General features: G+C 41.0%; 1 protein-coding gene across 2 annotated transcripts in view; it reads left to right on the forward strand.

Annotated features, from left to right (window-relative positions):
* Positions 1–18,726, forward strand: part of pip5k1ca (phosphatidylinositol-4-phosphate 5-kinase, type I, gamma a) — a 44,783-nt gene that overhangs the window by 15,456 nt on the left and 10,601 nt on the right. For both annotated transcript variants that reach the window (XM_051376476.1, XM_051376477.1), the window contains exons 2-15: positions 4,847–4,878; positions 5,607–5,693; positions 5,920–6,050; positions 6,157–6,274; positions 8,119–8,271; positions 11,123–11,422; positions 12,207–12,415; positions 13,614–13,697; positions 14,276–14,324; positions 16,252–16,336; positions 16,702–16,863; positions 17,246–17,387; positions 17,538–17,570; positions 17,845–17,964. In XM_051376476.1, the coding sequence (XP_051232436.1) occupies positions 4,847–4,878; positions 5,607–5,693; positions 5,920–6,050; positions 6,157–6,274; positions 8,119–8,271; positions 11,123–11,422; positions 12,207–12,415; positions 13,614–13,697; positions 14,276–14,324; positions 16,252–16,336; positions 16,702–16,863; positions 17,246–17,387; positions 17,538–17,570; positions 17,845–17,964 (1,705 nt within the window). The remainder of the gene's footprint in view (positions 1–4,846; positions 4,879–5,606; positions 5,694–5,919; positions 6,051–6,156; positions 6,275–8,118; positions 8,272–11,122; positions 11,423–12,206; positions 12,416–13,613; positions 13,698–14,275; positions 14,325–16,251; positions 16,337–16,701; positions 16,864–17,245; positions 17,388–17,537; positions 17,571–17,844; positions 17,965–18,726) is intronic.

Raw genomic sequence — 18,726 nt, forward strand, 5'->3', positions numbered from 1 at the left:
TTAAACCAACACATAGCAGTCCAGCTAGGCAACAGTCTCAGCCAGAAGCAATTTATTCGGATGGGTCTATTTGTTGTTCCATCCCCTGCAGAACCCTACAGATTGCTGCTTCAGCGCAACAGTGGAGTAAGACCTATTTTACTTCATGTCCTCATTCTGAAGCCTCTTTACATTGTCAGGATGGAATCACTTGGGTACCAGTTAGAAATAAGTGAAGGGATTTTTATTACTGATAAAATATTATCACACCAGACTCCTGTGGTCCTGGGTAGAGGGATGTTTTTCGATGTTTTTCACTACCTTTATCAAAAAATGGCAGCTTCTGTGATTTGGATATTGCATTTGACCATATTGTGATTTTGATAATATTGCAATTAACTGCGCACCTCTATTTTTCACACAGTTTTTACAGGAAAGTCACCATGAAATATGGTTAAAAAAATCTATTTATATCCTAAAATTGAATTAAATAGATTTGTTAATGGCAGGTCAGGTGATTTCTTTATTTACAAATATAACTTTAATGTACTTATTTCTGTAATGCCCTTCTCAAGTGTTGAGGTTATCACAGATAAAATGACTTTTAGCCCTTCATACTTTATGAAAGCCCCACTGTTCTCTCCCATCACATCCCCTATCATAACTCCTTCCTCTGTATTTCCTCTGTACACTGTAACATACTCTCATCATCTTAATGTCTACAGGAATAGCAGCAGGGCATCATGGTTTTGTCCCTCACACCACAGTTGGTTGCTTATAATTATAATACAATTACATTTCAGTCTGGCATAAACAGACACTAAATGGCTAAAATGTAAATGTAGTTCTGCGCTGCTTGAGCTTTTACACATATGTTCTCTTTCAAGAACCATCCCATAATTTAATGTATTAATTGTAATGGTGTTGTATTTCATGCTTCTGAGGACAGGAATAATGGTGAATATTAGAATATATTATGTAAATCCACAAAATGAAATCATGATTTTGGATTAAAGATTCAGATATATGATAGATTTATGGTTTACGGATGTTTTTGGTTGCAAAAAGTCTTATATGCACAATGGACCTCAGATGAAACAAATAAAATATCTATGTCTAAATATCTCGTACAGTCCACAATGTATTTTTTCATCTAAAGGCCAAATAATTACTGCTCTGAAATATTTGGAGACATGATAACAACAGTATAATCATAATGTTTAAGGCTATTAGTAATTGTATTAAAGGTCCGGTGTGAAGCTTTTAGGAGGGTCTACTGGCAGAAATGGAATATGATATTCATAGGTATGTTTTCATTTGTATATGATCACCTGAAAATAAGAATTATTTTCGTTACCTTAGAATGAGATGTTTTTATCTACAGAGGGAGCGTTCCCTCTTCTACGGAGGCTGTCATGTTGAATCACCATCTTCCTACAGTAGCCCAGAACGGACAAACAAAACACTGGCTCTAGATAGGGCCTTTGACGTTTCGTGCCGACTGTAGTTTGTCCCACACGTTTGGAACGGGAGGGTGACACGAGGGGGTTGTAATTTGCACCTACACCGCTAGTTGCTACTAAATCTCACACACTGGTCCTTTAATACAATATAAAGCATAATGTTTTTGTATCAGCTAACTGTGTTGTGGTTAAACTGTCCTGGTGGTAGTTCGCTTCGAGTTGAGCGAGGAGTGATGGATCACATGCTTAGACACACACAGACTGGCTCAGGCGGACTTGACTGCACAAACACTGTGCCTTAAAATCTGTAGGCTCAGCTAACAGTCACACACTCACACATACCTACGCCCTCACACATACCTACGCATGCATACACACTCTGAGGGCAGTCGTAGCAGGTGCAGGCATGTAAAAAAAAGAAGGGATGCGGCGGAAATAAGATACATGACATACAGACAAACACACATGAATACGCATAGGGAACAGGCAAATGACAGAAGAGATGTGAAAGAACCATACCGATCACAGGCATTCACACGCTTGGAACTACAGGCTCAAATAAATAGTACAGCATGGTAAAAAGCAGGAGAGCCTCCTCTTTAATTATCTGCATTGCAAACATTCCTTCACCAGCAGGTTTTTTTTTTTCTCACATTTTATTCCCTGGATGTTCCAGCTTGTTGGGAGCGTTGCCGGGATTGCATTGGCACGCTTTGGCTTGCTCATCCCAGTGCAAATGTGTGTGTGTGTGACTGAGATAGCGATAGAGAGACGAGCAGGAGGAGGGGAGGCAAACAGGCTATTCTGTTGCTCAGTCACATGGGCATCCACGAGAGCCAGCCAGGCAGGCAGGCGCACAGAGACTGGAGAGGCTGGCTATCAGTTGTGCTGCAAACAGAGTCAAGCTGTGAAGATGATGTGCCCCTCCTGAGTGACACTGGGTTATATAGGTTTGCTGTTAGTGTCTCAACTAGTGGTTGGAGTCTCCAAAGATTACAGGCAGAAAGTAATGTTTCTGTCATTCTTATATGGCCTGTTGTGAACTGTTTAATTATAGCTCATATGTCAGAATATGTTAGGGACAAACATCATCTTGCTTAAAGGCACTTCAACACAAAACAGTGTCAATTGGGGTAAATTACCCTTTTTCGCAACATGTCATAGCGGGAGAAGCACAGGTGTATTAAGTAATATTTATGATGGCTGGATTCCACTAAAAAGAGGTCATGGTATTGTGCATGCTGGCTCACTGTAAATAGCTTATTGGGACATTTAATGGAACAAAGCCGTCGTTGTTATTATTTCCACCTGTACTTTATGATGTATGAAGTCAAAACAGTAAAAAAAAAAGTGTATTGTAGCCGGAGGAAGCAGGTTCTTTTTTCCCAAACAAAGTAAATATAATAATAGTTATACTGTTCATATTAATATTAATTAATAAATAACCGCTAGCTATAATTTACTTTCACAAGCATTAGTTAGACGTTACATGACTGACTGTGTAGACCATACAGGTCTACACAGTCCCATACACAGATTGCACACTGCACACACTTACAGACATAAAATTTTCCCCAACAGTCAGCAGTTAAAGGCAGAAAAGCACCCATTTTGAACCAACCATAGCCAGTGAATTGAATGCTAAAATAACCCTATGTCTCTGACCCGTGAGCTGTGAGTAACCATTTACACAATTAAATCATACAGTTGACTCCCTGAGTTGGCTTTTATTCCTGCTGCTGTGTCCCCTAAGTCTTCCCCTAAGCTACACCTGCTTGGATCTTGATGTTTGTTCTACAGGGGGAATACACAGTTTTCACTGAAGACACCACAGGTGTAAATAATAAAATGTCATGTCTTACACTCTTACACTTACACTTGAATAGAATAGAGCCATTGTTGATGCAGCAGTGAGGAATAAAAGCACCTCTATTCATCAAAAATCAAGACTATATATATACAGTATACATATATCAGATAAAACAATGGTATATATCAACTAAATCTTTCTTACCCCGCCAAGTACCGAAGTAGTTACATAAATAAAACAAGACTGTCTAAAGTGTCTGGCAAATTAAGATTATTTTATCTCATCAGTGACATTTAAATCTTCATTTATTTATTCATATCAGATGAGTGTTGCTGTTGTTAAAACATATGCAGTTTCTCAATAAATTCCATCTGTGTGGAATATTGGTTATGATGATTATGATGAGCACTGAGTGAATCAATCAGCCTCTCTCTTATGCTGTCTGAAGCTGTGTCTCATCCCCTCTCTCTCTCTATTCTTCCTCTATTTCATTTGCTCATTTTGTGTTCTCTCTTTCATGCCCTCCTGAACCCTCTCTCCATTAGTATGCTGAATGTTATACATCTATAATTATGCATCTATTTCAGGCCTTCCTGGTGAAAACAGTCCTCTGATTGCCTTTCTCTACTGCCTACGTCCTGTTATTAGTTAAAAAGTATCACACTATAGCAGGATGTAAGACTGTTGTGCTTTTCTAGACTGTGATAAGTAATGCGTGTCGTTTGCATTTGTTTTTTTGTGAAGCATGTTTCAGTGTAGATAGTATTAGCCTTGCTAAAGAGTGTAAGCGTGTTTACTCCCACTCCAACAAACTCATAGCAGATTTAATTGTGTCTGAGCTTTTTTCAGTCACGAGTAATGAGCCTTTATTTATTTATGTTTAACACTTTACATTTGACTTAAAATGTGACTTTTACTTGCCAGGCATACTGGTATTTATAATGTTAATTAATTCAACAAGTCAAAACAAGACAAGGCTGTAGATGAGTCTGTACTTAAGTAAAGTGGTGCTTTGGACTAAATGCTAATGTCAGCATGCTAACATGCTCACAATGACCAAACATGATGTTTAGCCGGTATAGTTGTTATATTGTTTACTACGTATACTGTCTTTGTCACAAAGTACCACTAAGACTCATGGGAATTAGTTTTGCAGTGTATTGGTCATAAACAAAAGCGTGGGATAAACTGAAAGCCAGACCTGATGGTGGCGCTAGGTGAAAAGTTAGATTTGCCAAAGTTATCAGAATTCATCCTGAGGTGGACATGAACGTCTGTACAATATTTCACCCACAGGCAGACCGACATTGCTGTTGCTGCTAGCAAATGCATGAAATCTCACACGCTGTACAGAGGGCTTCAAAAAGGACTTGGTGCCCTTGTAGCTGATGTTACTGTTTCCTGCAGTTCCTCTAGCTGACAGGCCCCTACTTGTGTTTGACACTGTTATTACATAATGTTGGACTGCTGTGCCCACCCTTTGGGATTCATCTTTGTCACAGAGAGGACTAATGATGCTGAGTAATGGAGCCTCTCGGCCTCAGTGCAACTAACACAGCCATCTCTGTCTCTCCTCTCTTTCTCTCTCTCTCAGATGCTGCTGCTAAGAAAGCCTTCATCACAGAGGTGAGCTACCATCTGTCCCTGTGATCACCGGCTCTGTAACAATTCTCCTTTTAGTTCCTTTTTGATCCTCCACATCAATAGCTACTAGTTCTTTGGTTTTAGTCAGATGCTAATGAAACCCTTACAAGGGTTTCATCTGAGGATGTCGGGCAATTAAATATTTGGCTTAATGAATATTTGCTGTACATACTTTTCCTCACTTGGTGCATGGAGACTACAGTGTACCAGAAAATGTAGTTAAACAAAGTATTTAAATATCACTTAACTATTCCTTGTCTTTGCCACACAACTTGGCTCACATTATGTTAATCCTCCTAATTTGGTAATCCCATCCATCTGGCACTGCAGCTACTCTATTGTAAGCTACGGCAAACAGAAGTATTGCGTTATTTGTTTAATTTGAGTCTGCTGAGGACATTCAGTTCTTATTAAATGCCAATTTAAACCGAAAAGCTCTGTGAACAGCACCAGAAATATTTACGTTGGATGTCCGTTGTCCGCTGCTGCAGCTTCTCCCGTTGAGATAGTTTCTGAATCAGATGAAATTACAAACTGTGCTATCAGACCTCATGCTATGCACAGTTTGAGATTGATTAAGGATTGATCTCATGCATTAATACTGTTTCAATCCCCAGTATTTCATATTCAATAATCAATGTTAATAAACGGGTGCAAACCTTCCTTTCCCTATAATGCTTTAAGGTCTCTTTCCCTCTTTTTCTCATCAGATGCCCTCTTCCTCAGGCCAGCCTGGTCAGGGAAAGAAGATTGGCCACAGAGGGGTGGATGCATCAGGGGAAACTACTTACAAGAAGGTACAGTAGACAGCACATGCCTGAGCCATGATGTATCTTCTTGTTCTGAACATGTCAAGACCTGGGACTTAATTTTACCCAAAAAACACGTACTGTTTGTCTTTTTTGCATAAATGATTTTATCCAACTCAGAATAGGACAGTTAATTAACAGTGAGGGTCAAAGAAGGGGCAAGTATTTCTCTCACCACATCTCCCTCTGCCTCCCCTCACCCCTCTCTCCACAGACCACATCCTCAGCCTTGAAAGGTGCCATCCAGCTGGGCATCGGTTACACGGTGGGCAACCTGAGCTCCAAGCCTGAGAGAGATGTGTTGATGCAGGACTTCTACGTGGTGGAGAGCATCTTTTTTCCCAGGTCTCCACGGCAACCACATGCAGTGTAATTCCAGTGCACAAAAATTTGAAAAATTTGAATTTGATTACTAACATCTTATGTGCTCTGATATTTTTCTGTACTTTAGTGAAGGCAGCAACCTCACTCCAGCCCACCATTTCCCGGACTTCCGCTTTAAAACATACGCTCCTGTGGCCTTCCGCTACTTCAGAGAATTATTTGGCATCAGGCCAGATGACTACCTGGTAAGATTTGACTCACTCATAGCTGTATCATCTGTGGTCCTAAATTAATAAGACGATTGGATCTATTTATGGTACAAAGTGAAGTAAGAGAGATTTTACGAAGAAAGGGAGGCAAGATCAGGAAAACACAATGAAACACAAAGAGTTAAAGATGAGAACTGTGGATGAGAAGCACAAGAGAGGGCAGAGGCGAGGAGAGAGGATGGTAGAAGAGAAGGGAAGGAAGGTCTGCAGCTTGTCACCCCTCATCAGTGTGGAGGACCTGGAGGCTGAATGATTCACCGCTCTGCCCAGAGGAGTCTAGCAGAATATACATACACTGCTTAGTCAGTGTTTCTCCGTGTTCCACGTGCACATATCTTTAATGCATCGGCTCTCCGGCCACGTGGAAACATCCTGCCTTGTTTCTGCCATCTCTTCTGAGCCAGCCTGTGGTCACTCATCACCATATGTCCACACATGTCCAAGTCATCTGGAGACATTTTGTCACCAACTTGCAAAAAGACCAATTTTAAAGGTTTTTGGTATGAACTGTTCAGCCATTGAAAAAAAAGTCATGAAATTAAATAACAGGCTCTTCAGAGAGGGATGTTTGACCTATAATAGGTGGGGGCAGCTTCACCTTCATATAAAACAATGACTACTTGCTTTTAAGCAGCCAAGAGAGCAAATGGGCTAATAAGCTGAGCTAATCATAACATCAACAGGAGTCTGATTTGTGTGTTAACAAAGCTAAAATTTCAAAGCAGTCATTATTTGACATCTACAGCTGCCTCTGCTCTACTGCGGCTGTAATTTACTTCTTCTCTCTCACTCACAATCTTTATCTACTTCGTACCATTATTTCTTAATCATCAATTAAACCGTAACATGTGTTTGTGTGTGTCTGCGTGTCTCTACGTGATGAGTTATTTTATTGGTCTTAAGAAGTATTTCATAGTGAAATGTGTCTCAACAGGCTGTTGATCGCCAGTGTTTTTGAAAGGAGCTAATTGTCAGCACTGGAGGTGACTCCCAATTCACATAATTTGATCCATGGGATTTGTAGTCAGAAGCTGAAGCATGATAATCTGACTTCAAGGAGAAGTCCACCGGTCAAGGCTAGCAGCTGGAGGCTACATTAGCCGCTGCAAATAAGGTGGCCTAGTGAGCCTTAACAGAGATCTGTTTCTGCTGCATTCATTTTTTTTGTTTAAAAAAAATGTCCACAATGTCATAGGAGTGCAATTCTAAATCGATGTATCTGAGTACTTAATTAACTTGTTATCAAAAGGAGTTATGAGAGGGGTTATATAAAGGAGATAAAAAGTTACTATTTAACTGCTGTAATCAAAAATATTTTTCTCCTTAGCTGTTCACATGGACTGCTTAGAGAACCCTGCTAAGTTCTGGTTTACTTTCTATGTACAAGAGCCACATTAATCATGACTATTCCCCCTTCAATTTTTGAGTTCTTTACCTGTTCACTCTACTCTTGTTGCTTTCCTCTATTCGTTTTTTTTTTTTTTGTGGTTTGTTTGTTATGCACAATTAGATTAAAATGGCAGCGAATTAACACAGTCAGTTTTCCAGGAAACAAGGTGGAAAATCGGTACTTGTTCCATTTTTCTTAATTAAAACTCTTTCCAGAAGAGGTGAGGTGATGTGATGCCAGAGTGGATTAACTTTTCCACAAAGACTATGTTAGCCATAGTTTGATTAAATTCTAATATCAATGAAATGTTATACATTAAAATTTTTACCGATTTTCTAACCATGACTTTATTTGGGTTAAGGTAATCAGAAAATGCTGTTTCTATTATTTTTCACTATTTCTAATACTAATCCGTATTTCTCCTCTGCAGTACTCCCTATGTAATGAGCCTCTGATCGAGCTGTCCAATCCTGGAGCGAGTGGCTCTGTCTTCTACCTTACAAAAGACGACGAGTTCATCATCAAGACTGTGATGCACAAAGAGGCTGAATTCTTACAGAAACTGCTGCCTGGATACTACATGGTAAGTGTGTGTGACAAAAACTGCGGGGTACGTCAGAGTTGGATAAAAACTAAACTGGAAATCAAATAAGCCGGCCTAGTGAGCCTTAACACTTGCTTTCAGCTACGGTAGTTTTCCCCCTGTTCCCCTTCACGGTAGGCATCACACATGCAGGGTAATGCATGGTGAATAAATTCTGCTCATGCGTGCAAATATACACGCTCAAACAAAACAATGAGCCTGTCTTGATACTATCCAGTTATTAAGACACATGCACATGTTGTGAACACACAGATTCATACGCGCTGTACACACGGTGGAGAAGCCTGTCAGTGTTCAAATTTATCACTCACACGTGCAGCTCTTATTTTGAGTCATATTTTTAGATCTCAGGTTTATGTAAGACCCTGGAAGCGTGACATCCTTTTTGTATTAAAGCAGACATAACAGTGCTTTGATCTGGGACTGAAAACCCTGGCCATACGGTTTCATAAGAGACTAGCCGGTGTATTTCAACAGTACCCCCTCCCACCCTCGCCACAGTCTGCAGGCTCATTCTGAATTAACTCAACCAGCAACAGCACCATGTATGTCCATGCTACCATTCCAGCCTGTTTAAGGTTCACGGCCTGTAGCCTTGTGTTTATTCATGTGCCGACAGCCATGGCCAAAGACCACTGCAAGAATTCATTTAATCATTTAGGGACTTTAAAGGCTCAGTACATTTACTGTGACCTTTTCCGTCATTTTGGGTGTGCTTTGAAGCATTTTTGTTGGTGTGATTGGTCTAAGAAAGAGTTTTAATGAAGGTAGAAAGATTTGGGCCAGAGCAGGTAGACTCAGGGAAGCAAACAGAATAGCAAAGGTTCTAGATAGGCAAATCAAAACCTGTGAAGGACAGAGAGCATTTACATAGATAACACAGCGTAAAAACCACATAAAACATAATGTTGATGGATACAATTTTTAGAATCACAGAAACATCAACCTAGAGATGTGAAGAACAAAATAAAAAACAGCAAACCACTTGACATGTAGCAGAAAAATGTAGTTTCAGATGCACAAGCTCAGCTGTATTTGTAGCAAACATAACAGGCAACACGCAGACACTCATTGGTGGAGCTTTGCATGTCTTGAACAGCTGACTGGCTGATGGTAGTGGGCTGGCTGAGGAGTCTGGCTCTGGGCAGCATACAGATAACAGTGATGTAACCAACTCCACTGCTGCCACTTCTCTCCCTTCTGTGTATTCGGTCCTTCTATAACATGCCTAGGCTTTCCACCCTCTCTCACGTTTAACGTCTTATCGCTCTCCCCGCTGCTGTGACACTCTCAGTGTAATTTATTTTCCTTCATCTCTCGCTCTGCCTCGTGTTTTAATCCACTCTTTCTCTTTTTGCCTTTTTTTTTCATGCTCGTATTTGCTCTCTGTCCTTCTCTCTCTCCTCTCCCTCACGTGTCTGTGTTGTTGGTCGTCACTGCTCTGCCCTCTTAACATTGACAGAAGGGTCGTGTGTGGCTGAGGGCTGAGAATGCTCTTTCTCTCTCTCTCTCTCTCTCTCTCTCCTCTCTGTCTGCAGCCTCTCTATCATTTTGCTGCTCTCTCGACCAGTTTCTCTCGTCTGAAGGTCATTCACAGAGTGCCTTACAAGTGCCGAGCCTTTTAGCAACACTTCTATATTCATCCTTCATTTCTCCTCTCTCTGTTCCTCTTTCTCTCTATCATTTCTACTCTCAGTGCTGTGTGTTATCACTATATGGATCACAGCGCTCTCTTTCTCTCTCTCTCTTTCTGTCTTTCTTTTTCTCTTCCCTTTCACTTCTCTAATGGGACTGAGCTGGCCCAGGTCCCAAGGTCAAAGCAGGTTTCCAACTGAGCACCCAGCTCAGACTTAACCTCATTTGTTTGGATTGATTACTGAAATATTGAGCACAGATTGCTGGAGCACAAGCATGTAAAGCACTATTTCAAATATTTGTTGTGTAAATATGTTAAAGTTAAGTTTGGTAGCATTAGGAGAGCATTAGGTGTCTTCTTAGATAAAGTTTTAGTAATTTCTGTTGCACTTCATTCCTACAGGGTGCCACTGTCATTATTGTATTGTATATGTTGTTTGTAGGTAAATAGGTAAAAATGCCTGTCACAATTACCTATCCTAGAGGATATCAGTTGCCCCCACAGTGCATGTATAACACGTATGAGGCATGTTTTTCCACTGCTCAACTCTTAAATTTAGATTGGGTTGTTATACTAAGCCTCCACTACTTTCCCTGCAGTCCCTGTTTAATTCTAGTTAGATACTCTGTGGCTGGATTGTACCCAGATGAGACAGAACTGTAATCACAGTTTGCGTCTGAGCACTTCCATGTTTCATTGCACTGTAAGAAAAATCCTGATTTGTGTTCGTTATGTAAGGCCTCCTGGTGTGAACTGTAGCCAAAGTATGTTTACACTGACAATTGTGTTATGTTTATCAATTAACTATTTGCAGGACATTTATAACCTATCCTACTGCTCATGTACTGCTTTGTATTTTTATCCCTAATATTCCTGGGTGTGTTGTATTTTCCTGTAATATATTACAATATTTTCCTTAAGGTGCCAACCTTTTCTCCTTCCGTGAAGTGTGGTAAACTATTACTACTATTTGGCACATATTTTCCTCATTTATTAAGATTTAACCTTGTAAAATGTGAATCATATATTTTGTGGTGACCCAGCCAACCTTTCCCCACACAAATGTCTAAATAAACTCCTCAAACCAATTCCCTCTTATGTTCAGTCCTGCCTCAACAGCTTGTCAAAGCACAGCGGCAGAAACCAAATGTATGAGACCTTTAAAGATGTTTTCACTTTTGCTCTCTTCTCCAGAACTTGAATCAGAACCCTCGCACTTTGCTGCCCAAGTTTTTCGGCCTCTACTGTGTCCAGTCTGGCGGGAAGAACATCCGTGTGGTGGTGATGAACAACGTCCTTCCCCGCGTCGTTCGCATGCACCTTAAATACGACCTGAAGGGCTCCACCTACAAGAGGCGAGCATCCAAGAAGGAAAGAGAGAAGGCCAGGCCCACTTTCAAAGACCTGGACTTCATGCAAGATCTGCAGGACGGACTGATGCTGGACCAGGACACTTACAACGCACTGGTCAAGACCTTACAGAGAGACTGCCTGGTGAGTTAGATGGAGAGCATATTTATTTTGAGATAGCAGGAAGGAAAGAAAGAGAACCACTGTAGGGGGAGACGGTGAGGACCATTTACAGATTCTGAAGGAGGATCCATATAACACCCTGAGAGTCTCCAGAGAGGTCCTCCAGAGAAAGAGAGAATGGCAGTAATGGTTAGAAGGAAGGATTAGAGGGATGATGGAAGGAAGGATAAAAGGACACTGTAATGCAGCATCTCAAGGGAAAAGAGGGAGTAGAAAGTCCACAAAAGAGTAGAAAGTAGTAGAGTAAAAAGTCCACAAAATGAAATGGATAAGAGTTATGATTTATGATTAATAATAGAGGATAGTGGAAGGAGGGGGGCGGGAGTGAAGAAGGCAGCGAAAGACAATAGACAGCTATTTATGAGAATGTTTGGCGTTCCCAGGATCCCTCACTATAAATTAGAGCTTTGTTATGAGCAAGAGGTTTAACAAGGTGTCTGGTCTGCTAGCAGCCCTGTCCTCTTCTTGTAAATCACCACCTCACGTTTACTTTTATAGTGCAGGTGCTTGGAAGGGAGTATGTGTGCACACACTGGCTATCTTATACATTGTTTATTAATGTGTGCATGCTGTGCATGACTGTGTATAGCTCAGTGTCTTCTGTATAGCATTAACATCGTCAGTATTACAGCTCTCATTCCCTCTGGTGCTCACACTGTTGTGCACTCGAGATAAAAGCTTTCACCTTGATTTATATGTCACGTGTCTGTCAATCACTGCACACCTGTTTGTCCTTTTTCCTCAGGTGCTGGAGAGCTTTAAGATCATGGACTACAGTCTGCTGCTTGGGGTTCACAACATGGACCAGGCGGAGAGGGAGAGACAGATGGAGGGCTCCCAGGGCGGCAGCGATGAGAAGAGGCCCGTGGCCCAGCAGAAGGCCCTGTACTCCACAGCCATGGAGTCCATCCAGGGAGGAGCCGCCTGCGGGGGGTCCATCGACACTGACGACACGTGAGTTTAGCCAGAGAGGCAAGAGGCTATTGGCGTAGGAGTTGTGCAATAAATGTGACTGCTGGCACTTAAAAAGGGGTCAGTTCATGCCGTGTTTATGATAAATAAAGTGGAATATAAATAATACAAACAATAATAAACACTTGCTTTTATCCATTACACCTCCTCCACTACTACACTTCTTCTCAGTTCAACTGCTACAGCTCTTCAACTCTTCTCAAAAAAGCTTACTCAAACTCTTATTAATCAATTTCCTCTCTACACTTTATCTGAAACTGACACTCCAAACCACTTCAGTGCTGCAACTGACAATTTAAACTGCAGCCCCCACACAATATTTCATAAGCAAACAATTTAACCTGATTATGTTCTTAACACCTGCAATTTTCAGCGCAAGTGGGCAAACATTCCTTCAGAGAATATAATCTTCTAAATATTAAAAGATAACACACTTATAGAACAAGACTTGAGAAAAGATTTAAAAAGTCACACTGAAATAAGTTCAAGTGACCCTGAGGGCAAACTTGAGATTTACCCACCAAACAGTCAGTAGTGCCAGAAGATCTCAGGCTGTGCTCAGTGTGGAATAAAAGGTTTAAAGCTTGGCTAGAGGCCAAAACCTGCTACCTGTGACATTTAGACACTTATGACTGTGGCTGAAGTAACAGAAGTTGTTGTAGTCTAAGTAAGATTAAATAGCAGGACTTACAAATAGACTACAAATAAAAACATCTTAATTTTCTTTTCATATTTTAGCTAAAATAAATAGAAATGGCCTTCACCATTAGATTCTCAAACATTAGATTGCAGGATTGCACAGAGACAACATTTGTCTGTAGTTTAGAAGATTCAGTAGTGGTGTATCAGCACCTTCACTGTAAAGCTGTAGTTCCCTTTTACAGTCATTTAAACCAGATAAATGCTGGCTTTAAGTCGAGCTATCTAGTTGGGACTTATGATCTCCACTATTCAATGAATGCAGTTGATTAGATGGTACTTAGCTTGAGACAGCATAGAGACAAAAAATGTTATATTGAATAATTAGAAATGCTGAAAAAGGCCTGCAGCTGCTTCATAATAAAAGTCTCAATCTGTTTTCTACACAGACAGAGTTGCCTGCAAGAAGTGTTGACTGTACATCCAAATGCACACACCTGTTGAACTTTTTATTTCAGTTTTATTTTGCTTCTCATTTTAGGATGGGCGGCATCCCGGCTGTGAATGGAAAAGGAGAGAGACTTCTTCTTTACATCGGAATCATCGACATCCTGCAATCCTACAGGTGAATATTGTAGTAGTCTATGTACGTGATTACACGTCACTACTGGTCATCAGCTACATATACCGATCAGCCATAACATTATGACCCCTTGGGCAACCTGGTGGTCATACCGGAACACCCCACAAGAGCTGCAGAGATGCTCTGACCCAGTCGTCTAGCCATCACAATTTGGCCCTTGTCAAAGTCGCTCAAATCCTCAGGCTGCCCATTTTTCCTGCTACTAACACATCAACTTAAGGACAAAATGTTCACTTGCTGCCTAATATATCCCACCTACTGACAGGTGCCATGATAACCAGATAATCAGTGTTATTCACTTTACCTGTCAGTGCTCTAAATGTTATGGCTGATCGGTGTGTGTGACAGTGTGACACAGGCTGGAGATGGAAGTCAAATAACTAATTATATGTAGATACATACAGTTTACTCATGCACTGAAACAACTTAATCACTTCTGACAGCACATTTAAGGTCCGCAGCTCACAGGCATGGTGCTTATATTCATTTGCCTGTGGCCCTAATATGTAAGACATGTTTAACATCACTGTGTTAAATTGGGCTCCTCTTTGTTTCTGCAGGCTAATCAAGAAACTGGAGCACACGTGGAAGGCTTTGGTTCATGACGGGGTGAGTTTTTAATAGCTTTTTTATATAGAGCAGAAACATAAAGTATACACTCTCACACAGGAGTTTATAGTCAATATATATATCAGCAAAGCACACTGACTTTTTTCTAATCAGGTCACAAAAAATGTTTTTTTGTCTCTCTCCATCTTATTTTGTATTATCACATTATCCAGACTCATGACTGATTTTGTTTACATCAAGTTGAGAGTACCAGACCCCATTAAACAATAGCCTCAAGCTTTTTTTGTTTGACATTTATTAGCTTTAAGTTTAGCAGACATCTTGATTGGCGTTTTGAAGAACAGTCTGTCTTTCTGTGTGTATTTCCTATCAGCTTTTCTCTGTCTTTCAACCTGCATGGCTAAAACTGTGTATTTAACTGTATAATATCCTCCTGGCCCAGTAGTTCTGTTATTGAAGAACTTACAGCACACAGGTTTATTCAGACACATTAACTTCTCTGTGTGTGCATTGTGTATTAAAACTTATTAGAAGTCAGCTTCAAGCAGAGCTGCAGATTACTCAAATGTGAATTATATGCCAGCCACAGCTGTCTTATATTGAGCTAATATTTTAATATAGCTGTTTACTCCATACACATTCATTTTCATTGTTTTCTGTCATTGTCATGAAGATTAGCCATTACTGAATTTTGCTCATCTTACAGTAAATCAGCTTTTGTGAATAACAGAGAGAGAGACACAGTGTTGTCTGTTGTCTGATGACATGAACAAACATATTTCTGTACTCTTTATATGAATTTGGTTTCTTTCTCTTTGAGTATTTTGAAATGTGTCTGGACCACATTCATTTTTAGTATACTTCAATAAATAAATAAGGCCGGAGCCATGAAGATCAGCAGCTCATACCAGCCTACACAACATTACATATTGTGTGCTGCCAGGTCTGATTTCACTGTTGAAAAGCATAATGAGTAAGGTTTGTTGGTTACTGTTTGTAAACATATAATTCAAAGATGGCCCTTCTTCCCTGGCTCTAGGAGAGTGAGAACAGCTGTGTGTCGAGCTAGCTAGAGAGTGAATGAAGAGAGGGAGTTATTAAAAAGTGTTATTTTTCTGTCGGTTACGCTCTAAAACACAAATAAACAGAGCCACACCTCTGCACAATCCTGCGGAAAGAAGCCACATTGCTGGGTTTTTGTGTGAATGCAGCCAAAGCGTCATCCTGTCCGCTGTGCCCTCTGCTCCATGTGTGTGGTTCAGCCCCACCCTCAGCCAAACAGACACAGACTGTCGCTACGTTTTTTTATAGAGTCCCGACCTCAGACGCTGCGCGCTGCCCAAAGTTTGACGCCCAGAAACATCCTGAACACAGCAAAATAATAAGAAGAAAAGAGGTCTCTGCAGATTGTTCTCAGGATAGAATCAGTCCTATCAATAATCTCTCTCCTTACTCACTCCACACTCTCTCCCACTCTGAAACCCCTACAACAGCCTCCTGTGTGTCACTGTTGCTGATGATAATGGACACTCCTTACTCTCTCTTTGTTACACACTGCTGGCTCAGTTAGGTGAATGCTTTCAAAGATGTTACTCATAGTGAAGTCCGGTGATGCAGATGCAAAAAGCTAATAATAAGCGAGCTGCTGTTCCTTCACTTCTTCAGCTTTCACCATCCCCCTGTTAGTCTAAACCAAACACCAAGTGTCATCTGTCAGTCTGCTGGTAGAGTGATCTGAGTCTGCTGCAACATAAATAATGAAGAGACGTGTCTGTAGCCTTGTCTGACCGTGTTTCTGTCTATCATTAGTCTTTTATTGTATGCCTTCTGTCTGGTGGTTTGACCCAGAGAAAAAAACATAACTGAAAAAGGGCACTAAAGGGACAGTTTAATCTACTGCGAGTGCTGTTTTGATCATTTTATTCATGCACTGTTTGTCTCATTAATCTCTCCGTCTCTCCCTCAGGACACTGTATCAGTCCACCGGCCAGGCTTCTATGCAGATAGGTTCTTCAAGTTCATGAGCAGCATGGTTTTCAAGAAGAGCTCCTGTGAGTTCAATTTATGTGAAGACACTGCCTTACATAGTCAGAAAGACGCAAATGTCAGATGCCAGGCTTTTCTCTTTTACTGCCGAGCCTTGACAGGAAAATCAGATACAGTAGCTAACTGCCTTATTAGGTGCTGTTTCATGTCATATGCGAGTTTAACATCAATTAGATCCTTGTGCAGTTTTCTTTTTCATCCCTTTCCTTTGATTTTCACATACTGAGAAATAATTCTTGTGGAATGTAGCAGGAGGACAAATCATTTTTAAACCTTTTAGTTAGTATTTAGGCTTAATCTTTTATTTTGACAGCACTATATGCCATATCACACATCCACATTTTCTTTAATGTGTAAATGTGTCCCTCAGCTCTAAAGTCATCTCCATCCAAGAAGGGTCGCGTGTCGTTGTCGGTGCCTAAATGCGCTGGTCCTGGTGCAGCCTGGTCAGCTAGCCAGCTGCCCTCTGAGAGAGACGAGAATATCTACGACCTGAGAGGAGCTCGCAGCTTCCCAACGCTGGAGGACGAGGGTAAATAACACCTGCATACAGTGCTGCAATGCAGTGACCTAACCCAAGATAACCAGACACAGATAATAGGAACAGATGCAGATTTTTACCAGAATTTTCCATCTGCCAACCATTGTGGAGTATTGTCAGGGGTTAGAGAGTTTCGACTTTGAACGCAGGCAACTTTTAATGACATGAAAATGTTTCACAGTCTCCTTTTGTAAACAAGAACACTATTGATCGTTCCAACCCTCGACAAACAGCAAGCTTATAGCTGTTGCCATGGGAAACAAAAGGCTACACAAGCAGAACATCGTTGCAAAAAAATAGAAAATTAACAGGTACTTGCTCCGTCAAAGATAAATATAATAATGTGTATGTGTGTCTCCTCGCTCTCCTCCAGGGCGACCAGATCTTCTTCCATGTACTCCTCCATCCTTTGAGGAGGCCACTACAGCTTCTATTGCCACCACTCTCTCTTCCACCACCTCTCTGTCCATCCCAGAGAGGTCCCCCTCTGACACGGCCGAGCACCCCCGCTACAGGTGCCAACACACACGCGCACACACACACAAACACACACACACACACACACACACACACACACTACATAATTCACATTATGGTAGTAGTAGTTCAAGGTTTTAAGACCCAGACCAGGGTGCTTGTACTGACACTATGTCCTCTGTCTCCAGGAGGCACACCCAGTCTCTGAGCCACGACGGCAGGTGAGTCAGGAGTATGAATGCTACTTTCACTTCATAAACCTTTTTTAGCTGGGTTGAGCTGTTTTTGAGGGTTGCCAGCTTCATATTTTCATAGCATTAGACATTTTTGGGTGTGGTGGGTGGGTACAAGAGAAAATGTGAGGTCAGCCTGTAGGTCTGTGTGTTTATGAGTAGGCCCATTCTTCCTGTTGCTAAGACGTGGCTGCGTTTGTTTTTCGTGCGTGTTTCATTTCCTCTCTGCGTGTTGTTTTATGCATGTTATGTTTGTGTTCAGGACCCAGGAGGAGCTGCGTGTGCGTGAGGAGGATCAGCAGACGATCACAGTGGAGGTGGAGTTGAAGAGACACGACAGCGAGCCCACCATCTCTGTCCCACATCCTTCACCTGAGACCAGGTACATCAACAACATGACAGCAAACTCCATTTTGAACAGAATTAGTGATTTTCCAATAATGTTTAATACATTTTAGATTCTGCAGTGCATCAAAACCTGACGTGTAATCTAATAAATTGAACAAATAAGACATAAGGGAGCTAAATGCGCTTACTGTAGCTTCTATTGATTTTTAGTCCATCCATTTTATAGAAGTACTAAATTGTTTAAGTACTCTTTTAATCCATTTGTCTGTGTTTGTTTTTTGTTTATTGGCATAGCACCGTGTAAAGTCTATTTTGTGGTATATTTTCCCTTTGAAACTCCATACATGGCTCAATAAAATATCAGCCTTATTGTCTTTAAAAATATTATTTTACAGATGACTGGTGCATGTTGCCATATTTAGCACATCTGAACACAGCAAGATGTCAGAAAGAGTCAACTCTGTCACATGTTATCTGTGACCCCAATACAGGATAGATAAGCTGTAGAGCTGTAATGAGTCTTTCATGACCCCAATCATCAATATGACTCAGTTTGAGGACGCACTATAAATAATCTGTGTGTCTCACCTGGGCTCAGCCAGCGGTTAGATTCCCCACCTGCCTCACACACACATCATTTCTAACATGGCACACAGATAAACACCAAAAGCAGCTTGACCCATTTTTTTCATAGGACTCGGGTCTGCTGTTATGGACAAATAAAAGCGGCTGGCACTGTGTGGAGCGGTATGAACTATACAGTAATCAGGTTATGAGAAAGTGCGCACATGCATGT

Source organism: Dicentrarchus labrax, unplaced genomic scaffold (assembly GCF_905237075.1).
Source record: "Dicentrarchus labrax unplaced genomic scaffold, dlabrax2021, whole genome shotgun sequence".
In the NCBI taxonomy this organism is placed as follows: Eukaryota; Metazoa; Chordata; class Actinopteri; family Moronidae; genus Dicentrarchus; species Dicentrarchus labrax.